We start from the raw sequence: 10,229 nt of genomic DNA, 5'->3' as shown, positions 1-10,229 counted from the left end.
TGGGCTCTTTTGTTGACACGGCCGAGTTCTTTAAGAAGAAGTCGGTTCGCTCGACCTGAAGAGGTCGGTCACTTTATTATTGATCATTCCGGGTCGGATAGCTCGACCCAGGGTATGAACAGGTATCAATATTCGGAAGAGGGTATGGGTCTTTTGGACACGCCTTGTTCAAGTCGGTGTAGTCGACGCACATCCTCCACTTGCCGTTCTGTTTCTTGACTAGCATTACATTTGCCAGCCAAGCTGGATATTTGACCTCTCTGATGAAGTCGGCTTCCAAGAGAGCTTGTATTTGCTCTTCGACCACTTGAGCTCGTTCAAGGCCGAGCTTCCATCTTCTCTGCTGAATAGGTCATGATCCGGGGTATACCGACAGTTTGTGCGCCATGAGCTCGGGATCTATCCCGGGCATGTCGAAAGCTTTCCAGGCGAAGAGGTTGGAATTCTCTTGTAGGAGCTTTATCAGCTTCTGCTTCAAGTCTTCTTTCAAGTTGGCTCCTATATTGGTATTCTTTCCGTCCTCCTTCCCGACCTGCACCTCTTCAGTCTTTCCCCCAGGCTGTGGTCGTAATTCTTCTTTAGCTCGAATTTCCCCAAGCCCAATGGTATGAACTTCCCTGCCTTTACCTCTCAGGTTTATACTTTCATTGTATCATTTCTTTGCCAATTTTTGGTCTCCCCTGATGGTTGCAATTCCTTCTGGTGTTGGAAACTTCATGCACAGGTGGGGGGGGAGGGGGTGGATACTACTGCTCCACGACGATTTAAGGTTGTTCTGCCTATTAAGGTGTTATAGGCTAAGCCCACATCAACGACTTTGAAGTCGATGCTTAGAGTCTTGGATTTCATCCCCTTTCCAAAAGTTGTATGTAGGGGTATGAATCCTAGTGGTTTTATGGGCGTCTCCTCCAGCCCGTATAGGATATCGGGGTATGCTCTTAACTCCTTTTCATCCAATCTCAGCTTGTCGAATGTTGGTTTGAACAGGATATCGGCCGATCTCCCCTGATCTACCAGGGTTCTGTGTAAATGGGCATTGGCGAGGATCATGGTAATCACCACCGGATCATTGTGTCTGGGAACAATGCCCTGCCCATCTTCTTTGTCGAAAGAGATGGTTGGGAGGTCGGGCAATTCGCCCCCGACCTGGTAGACTTCGTTTAGGTACCTCTTGTGAGATGACTTTATGAGACCTCCTCCAGCAAACCCTCCTGAGATCATATGTATATGTCTTTTCGGGGTCTGTGGTGGCAGATCTCTTCGATCCTCCTCATCTCGGTTCCTCTTGCCATGACGATCCGATCTTTTCGTGAGATAGCTGTCAAGCCGACCTTCCCTGGCCAAATTTTCTATCACATTTTTTAGGTCGTAACAATCATTTGTTGAGTGCCCATATAGCTTATGGTACTCACAGTATTCGCTACAACTTCCCCCTTTCTTGTTCTTGATGGGCTGAGGGGGAGATAGCCTTTCAGTGTGACAAATTTCCCTATAGATGTCTACCAGGGAAACTCGTAGAGGGCTATAGGAGTGGTATCTCCTGGGCCTTTTGGTCCCGACCTCTTCTTTTTTCTTGGACTCCCTCTCCTTCTCCTTTGACGGGTGAGAGTGCCCAGGTCGCCAGCTTGGTTCTCGTACCCTGGCGTTTTCCTCCATGTTGATGTACTTCTGGGCTCTTTCTTGTACATCACTCAAAGAAGTTGGGTGCCTTTTCAAGATGGACTGAGAGAAGGGACCTTCTTGGAGTCCATTTACTAGGCCCATAATTATCGCCTCTGTGGGAAGATATTGAATTTCTAGGCACGCCTTGTTGAACTTTTCCATGTAGTCTCTCAGAGGTTCCCCAACCTCTTACTTTACTCCTAAGAGGCTAGGTGTAAAACCCGGTTAATTAATGGCTAATTAACTCATAAATTAAAATATATTCTAGAAAGTGAGAAATAAGGTTTTTATGGTTTAATGTGGTAGAGAAATTAAAAACAATAATTTTAACACCAATTTTAAAGAAATCGGCCCAAAATTGGGTCGAACGGGCCAAACCGGACCAACTGGACCCAAGTTAGGCCCAAGGGCCCAGCCAAGCTCTCATTAATGAGAGGGCTCAGCACTCTCTCTCTAGCAAGAACACACACACGCTGAAATTGGCAAAAGGGAAAGGGGAGAAGTTCTAAAACCCTTGTCCCAAATTCAATTGATCATAACTTTTGATCTGGAACTCCGATTGACGCACCGTTTGCGACCACGCGACCGCGATATCGAGCTCTACAAAACTCATACAATCAATCTTGAGGTAAATCACAGTTTCATCTTCAAATTCTCAGATCTCATTTTCGAAAATTAGTGGGTAAAGTGTTGAGATTTTTTAGTTTGGATGTTATAGGCACAAATTAACTTGAAGGGAAGGCTTGTCCTTGCTTCCTAGATCCTTGGGCAAGGTAAGAGATCTCCAACCCTAATGGAAATGTTGAATTTAAGGTATTGGGTATTGAGTTATTGTGTTTTGATGTGATATTGTGGCTTAGGCATTATATATGTGTGTTTTGGAGGTTGATTGGTGATTTTGAACAGCTTGGAAAGGAGCTTTATATTGGCAAAACTGTTGGTGAGGCTTTGGAAACCTTGGAATTGAATTTGAGAGTGTTCCGGGTGGAATGAGAATCGGCCAAGGTATGGTTTCGGTTTTCTGTATCTAAAATGTAATGTGGTGTGAAAACTTAGGCTAGAGACCCTAAGATAGGAGTTGAATTATTAGAATTGTTGAATGAATTGGATTGAGATGAGTATTTGAGTAGTGGTTGGGTGATTGTGAATGATGGTAATTGTTGGTAAAACATGTGAAAGTTGTATGTGATGTGGGTTAATATGCTTAATGGGTGATAATGGTGAGACTCTTGTTGATGAATATGAGTTGAATGGGTGAGATTGATATATGCATGTATATATAGTGATTGATAAATTTGAATGTTTGATTGGGAATTGTGATATAAATTGTTGATTGTGAATTGGATCATTGAGTTGAGATTTGGTTAAATGTGGAAGAATTTGTAGGTTGTTGATTAAATAAGAATTGGAAATGTTTGATGTTAAAGTGGTTGAGTTTTGAATGGTTTTACATGAGAATTGGTAAGTGTATGTTTTGAAATGGGGAGTTTATGAGTTTTGAAAAAAAATGGAATTTTGATGAACTTCAGTGGATCATATCTGGAGCGATTGTTTTCGAAATTTGATGATTTTGATATCAATTGAGAGATAATTTCATAAGCTTTAAAGTGGTTTAAATTTGGTGGAAATCCAAATTTTGTGGAAGGAGATATGATCGTTGGAAGTTTGGGCCAAAAATCTGAATTCTGCAAATTCTGCAGAATTTGTGATTTCTGGTTTGTGTGCACACGCACAGCCTTGTGCGCATGCACACCCCACGGGAATTTGGACCTGAGCGCACGCACAGCCTTGTGCGTACACACACGCGGGGACAGGGCCATTGATAGGAGCGCTAGCACGTCCTGTGCGCATACACAACCAACAAAGGATTGCAAGCTGTGCGTACGCACAACCCTGTGCGCACGCACAAGTTGGGAATGGCATGCTGTTGATAGCGCTTGCACACCTTGTGCATGCACTCAACCCTGGAGATTTTGCTTTCTGTGTGTACGCACAGACCTGTGCGTGTGCGTACGCACACTTTTAAAAATACTTTTGAGCATGCGCGCGCACACCCCCTGTGCGTACGCACGTGACCCAGTTCTTTCCTAAAGCTTTTATTTTCAATCCTTTCACATTCCCAACAAGCTTGTAACCTTCTAAGGTGTTGTTTCACACTTATAAACCCCCAATTTCGTCCTTTAAATCTTAAATTGATATAGAATGCCTAGCGAATGAGAGTAAGCTAGGGGAGAGGGTAAATTGTGGGTGACGAAAGGGGATGTTATGATGAGTATGATGAATGATAATGATAGGAGTTGTTGAGGAGGATAGTAGAGTGTTGTATATGAAATGAGCCGAATTGCAGTGTATGATGATAATTATGGCTGATTACGAATTATGAATTGTATGCCGGATGGCTGAGATGAATATTAATGAATGGCTGTGATTAAATGCATATATGCTGAATGGTTGATTATTGTGATTGTTTGCACTCCACCTATCTGAGATATGAGTTTCCCTGGGAAAAGGCAGTGGCTAGCCACCACGTGCTTTAGGTAGAGACTCGATACTCTACTGACCCTATGTCGTAAGTGTGGCCGGACACTGTGAAAGTTCCGGATGAGCTCACCCCCGTAAATATACACCAGCGAGGGTATTGGATATATATATTATGTTTATGTTATGAGATAACTCGAGGTGGGGATGCACGACAGAGGGACAGTCCAATGGTTAGCTACCAGGATTTGTTGGGCTGGCTTTATAACCGACAGATGAGACTCATCAGCCACTAGGACAGGCATGCATTATATGCATTATTGTGATTTGTTTGGATTGCCTAATTAATTGCATTACTACCTGCTAATTGCCTAATTGTCTTATCTGCTTCCTGCTTGTACATTTCTTTGTTTGATATACTTGTGTTTGCATCTCAATTACTGTTAGCAGTTGGGAGGTTTGCAGGATTTGGAGAGGGGGATAGTTAGTTAGCCTGAAGATCCTTAAGTTAGTTGCCTATTTTCATTTCTTCTGGTTTAGTTATATTTTATACGCTTTGATTATATCTGGAAGTTCTAGGATTGCATTCAGCTTTCCCAGGACATTACATGTTAAATATTTGGGCACTGTTACCATGCTGAGGACCCCCGATTCTCACCCATACGGATTTTGTGGTTTTCAGATGCAGGACGTGAGGCTCCTCGCTGAGGCATGCTGGAGGCTTCTATTTTGGCGAAGATCCTTAGTAACTTGGGATTGTATTTTGGTTTATATACTTGATTAGATACTTATTTTGGAGAAACAGGATTTGTATATTGTCTGTTGGGTTGTCTTTTGGGTAGTTCCCTTATATATGTATGTATACTTATATGCTCGGGCCGGTTATCTTTGCAAGCCGAGTTCCGGGTATTGATATATGTATTTTGGCACTCCTTTGTATATCTCTTCGCGGTAGCTTGCTCTTTATATGTTCGTTTACGTTATCGATCGGAGTGTTGCACTTTTCGATTTAACGGTTTTGATTTACCCCTTTTTCTTCAAGGCTCCTAGTTATAAACATTTTTGCAATACTATACGTATGATAAACCCCATTTTAGGGTTTATCCTGTGCTTAATCTAGTGAATTTTATCCATTATTCTCACACTTATTCACACAATTCGCATGTTTTACGTTTTCCTTCCTGATTTTGTGCTATGATTGAAAACATGCTTCTGTGGCCTTATATTTGCTAATATTAATCCTCTCTTATTATCATTCGATACCGTGATATGTGCATTAAGTGATTTCAGGGATTACAGGGCAGGAATGATTTGGAGGATGGAAAGGAAGCATGCAAAAGTGGAAGGAATACAAGAAATTGAAGGAACTGCAAAGCTGTCAGCCCTGACCTCTTCGCACTCAAACGGTCATATCTTGAGCTACAGAGGTCCAAATGAGGCGGTTCTAGTTGCGTTGGAAAGCTAACATCCAGGGCTTCAAAATGATATATAATTTGTCATAGTGACTGTACATATACGTGACGCGCATGTGTTATATCACGCGCACGCGTCGCATTGACGGAAAACCAGCGTATTAAGATTCGCCCCCAGCGATTTCTGGGCTATTTTTGACCCAGTTTTCGACCCAAAAAACACATATTAGAGGCTATAAAGTGGGAGAATCCATTTATTCATTAACACAACTTTCATAATTCACAATTTTAGATTTTAGATGTAGTTTCTAGAGAGAGAGGCTCTCTCCTCTCTCTTAGGATTTAAGATTTAGGATTTCTCTTAATTTTAGGATTGCTTCTTCTCCATTCCAGGTTTAATGTTCCTTTACTTTAGTTTCTCTTCTATTTTTATTTACTCTATTACTTTAATTGTTTATTTTCCCAATTTGGTTTATGAACTCTCCATGTTAGATTTGATTTCTTTATTTAATGCAATTTGAGGTATTTCAGATTTATGATTGCTTTCTTCTATTTATGATATAAATAATTTGGATTTTTTCCCTTTTGGATTTGGTTGAGTAATTGGTGACACTTGAGTTATCAAACTCAGCTGTTGATTGAAAATTGAAATTTGTTGATTGATTTGGATCCCTCTAAAGCTAGTCTTTCCATAGGAGTTGACTAGGACTTGAGGAATCAAGTTGATTAGTCCACTTGACTTTCCTTTATTTAGTAAGGGTTAACTAAGTTGGAGCAATAAACAATTCTCATCACACCTGATAAGGATAACTAGGATGGGATTTCCAGTTCTCATACCTTACCAAGAGTTTTTCTAGTTATTAGTTTACTTTCTTGCCATTTACTATTCTTGCTTCTTATCTTAAAAAAATCCCAAAATATACCTTTCCATAACCAATTATAAGCATACTTCCCTGCAATTCCTTGAGAGACAACTCGAGATTTAAATACTTCGGTTATCAATTTTATTGGGTTTGCTTTAGTGACAACCAAAACTTTTGTACGAAAGGATTCTCTGTGGGTTTAGAAACTATACTTACAACGTGATTATTTTTATAAAATTTTTTACTAGCAAAAATCCGTTCGTCAACGTTCTAAATCTTATTTTTAGAGGTCGTAATACCTCGCCACCTTTGTTTTATGACTTAAGCATAAGACTTTGTGTGGTAGAGTGTTATACTAGGCGGGTGCTTGACTTTGTCATTTTGGATTGAGAATCGCATAAGAAACTTACGCCAGAGGTCGTCGAAACTGGTAACTGACCTCGGGGGGAGGCTATCGAACCACTTCATCGCTACCTTTGTCAAAGTCGTCGGAAAGGCCTTGCAGCGGGTAGCATCAGAGGCATCGGCTAGGTGCATCCGACTTTTAAAATTGCTCAGGTGATGCTTTGGGTCGGTAGTCCCATCGTATAGGTCCATGTCGGGGCTTTTGAAGTTCCTTGAAAATTTTGCCCTTATTATGTCTTCACTGAACGGGTCTTCTCCCCCCAGGGAAAATCTTCTCGGTCGCTGCGAGAGCTCTTTTCATCGCTCGACCTCTCTTCTCAGGTTTTTCTCCGCTTCTCGCTGTCGCTCTAGTTGTTGTTCTAGCTGCTCCAGCCATCCTTGGTGGCCGTGGAGCAATCCCATGATGTCGGCCGCATGGGTTGTCCCTCCTTTCTTGGTTCGTGCACCTCAGAGGGGATTCCCTTTGGGTCTTTCACTCCTGAGGGGACTTCTATGTGCTGGTTAACGGCTCCTTGCAGAGTGATTATGGCTCTGTCGTTGTTATCCGTGTCTTGGTTTTCTTGTTCAGATTCGGACACGATATTTTTGTCCTCGTTCAGGTCGTCCTCCATCATGCGTTGATCTACCAGGTCCCCGGCAACGGCGCCAATGTTATGTGGGTAACCTGAGATAGATGGATTGGGCTAGAGGGATTGGCCTAAGTGTTAATGGAAAGTGGTCTCCAACTTGGTTTACGTTTGGGAGCCACCGTCTGAGTTGTGTGTGCGAAAGAATGGGGGGTGGTACCTGCAAAGGCACTCCGATGCCTAAGTTAGCAATGGGGTAAGCAGGCTTAGAGTGTATTAGAACTTAGTGTTACCTGAGCATGTCAGTGTATTTATAGTTGTGATCCAATAACCACCGTTGGACTAGTTCCACTTCTGAAGGTGGATAACCGTCCCTTTATCTTAGGGTTGTTGGGATATTACTTCTGGAAGTGGGGTGAGAGATTCTAGGGACATTTATTTATTTGAATAAGTGTTATCTGCCAGCTCATATCTAGCATGACCTCTTTGGGGAGGAGCCTATGTCGAGCCCGACCTCTTTAGACGAGGTCGGGTGGGTGGTGAAGGCCAATCTTTGGATTGGGCCTTTTTGGCTTACTTGGACCTGGACCATAGTGTTGAGCCAAGGTATGAACAATAGTTAATTTTGATTTACGTCTAGTGATGTTTTCAATAAATATATAAACTATTAATCGATCATAAATTGTTATTAAAAATGATCAACAAGGGATTATTAAAAAATAAACTCTTTTAGCTACTAATTGAAACACTTACAAATTAAAGTGATTAATCATGGTATATTATATCCCTTGTTTGAATAAAAAAAAACTTGGGCATAGTTGAGGCAGCAGACAATTGAGTTAGACTTAGACACGAGCGAGGTTACTGTCTTCTTCATCTGTCCTTCTCGATTCTAAATACTATTATTAAATTAAGTCACAAATCGTATTATGAGGTTATTCAAATCTCAATTTATTTTTACATACATAATGTGTATTTCGGTTCACATGTGTTTGTGTTGTGATTTTTTATAGTAGTTGTTCATACATTTTAACAATCTTGTATCATGATATATTTGGGGTGTTCATGTTTTTTGTACGGTGTGTTAAGTTGATCATGATGATTGTGTTATATATTAGTTGTATTGTATGACTTGTATCATGTATGTTTTGACTCCCTATTAAGATTAGGGAGTAAATTTTCTATTAAGAAAATTCATATTAATGGAATCGTGTGTGTTTGCAGAATCGGAAAATGGATTGGCGAGTAAAGATAAAAAAACTTACTTGAGATGTACGGTTACGATGTTGATGCTGACGACTACTTTTCTCAATCGTCTTCAAAGGTTCCAATGCTTATAATTTTGTGTCAATTTCACAACAAAGCTTTTTGAATTTTCTGTATTGTGTGAAAATTAGCTGCATATTTTATGAGTGTTATCTCCTTCTATATATAGAAAAATTTTCACGTGTTTCATTCACGTTATTTAAACAGCGGTGTAGCACGTACGAATAGATAAACCGTTTAAATTTTATCTGGTAGTATATAACGCAATTTCTAAAACATCCCTAGTTAGATAGTGAAATGACGGAAACGGTAGGGAACATCACCAAACTAAAGGTTATCAAGTGCGAGATTTTTAAATCATTTTGTTAAGTTGGAATTACTTTCACAAAAAAAAAAAAATTATTAACAGAATCATAATATCATAATCATAAATTAAAATTAAATAACTAATACCAATCTACCAACATATTTTTTTCTATTTTTTAATGAATAACTAAAGAAATATGCATTTTGGAATAAACTATAACCCCTAATATAATTTTGTAATTTGGAGGGACAAAGACATTTTTGCATTCTATTTTAGTAATTTCATATCATTTAATTACTTGTGTATATCTTTTATCAGGATTTTTTATTTAAATGAATATAAAAAAATAAATTTTTATTTTAATAATTTAATTATGAATATTAATTTAATTGTAATTTTCTTATGTTTGTAATTGAATGACTAATTTACAGTTTTTTTTTTCAAATCATTATTTCACAAAATGAAAAGTCTTATTATTTAAAAATATTTTTGGTGATTAAGATCTAGACTTGCATTTCTCAGACTTTTTTTTATATTAAGTTTTGTAAACTATTTATTTATTTGGAACGTGGTCGATCCCTATTTCAATAAAGCCAATAAGATACGTGAAATAATTTCCATGGTATAAAGGAACCAATTTAATAAATACTTTTGGAGTTGAAAATAACGTTTTTTATTTTTCATGTCAAAGATTACTTAATACTTTTTATTCTTATATTCAGAGTCTTTATTTTTATCTTTATTTTTTCCTTCTTTATCTTAACACCACCACAACTTATATCCAATGTAGTTATTATTATAGATATTAAATTTAAATGTTAAACTTTAAATTTTAAATCTTTTATAAGTGAAAATTAAAAAAATAATTTTAACAAAAAATATTTAATTTAAAATATTATATATACTAAAATTAGTTATAATATTTTGGTGTATAAATATATATGATTTTATTTATTTTTAATATATATTTTATATAAATAATTAATTTAATAGTTAATTTTGATTTACGTCTAGTTAATGTTTTCAATAAATATATAAACTATTAATCGATCATAAATTGTTATTAAAAAATAAACTTTTTAGCTACTAATAAAAACACTTAAAAATTAAAGTGATTAATTACGGTTCCTTTAAATAAATAAAAACGTGGGCATAGTAGAAGCAGCAGAGAATTGAGTTATACTTAGACACGAGCGAGGTTACTATCTTCTTCATCTGTCCTTCTCGATTCTAAATACTATTATTAAATTAAGTCACAAATCGTTTCAAA

At 38.2% G+C, this 10,229-nt stretch overlaps 1 protein-coding gene across 1 annotated transcript; it reads right to left on the bottom strand.

Annotated features, from left to right (window-relative positions):
- Window positions 1-714: 714 nt before the first annotated feature.
- Window positions 715-1,656, bottom strand: LOC112757706 (uncharacterized). The gene has a single exon (XM_025806261.1). It carries the CDS (start codon window positions 1,654-1,656, stop codon window positions 715-717), a length of 942 nt encoding a protein of 313 aa, XP_025662046.1.
- Window positions 1,657-10,229: the final 8,573 nt, after the last annotated feature.

Source organism: Arachis hypogaea, chromosome 16 (assembly GCF_003086295.3).
Source record: "Arachis hypogaea cultivar Tifrunner chromosome 16, arahy.Tifrunner.gnm2.J5K5, whole genome shotgun sequence".
NCBI lineage: Eukaryota > Viridiplantae > Streptophyta > Magnoliopsida > Fabales > Fabaceae > Arachis > Arachis hypogaea.
The sequence above is the reverse complement of the archived record's forward strand: the minus strand, read 5'-3'. Positions and strand labels throughout refer to the sequence as shown.

Excerpts from the sequence above, each read along its gene's own strand:
- LOC112757706 (XM_025806261.1), bottom strand. The coding sequence starts at position 1,656 with ATGGAGGAAAACGCCAGGGTACGAGAACCAAGCTGGCGACCTGGGCAC.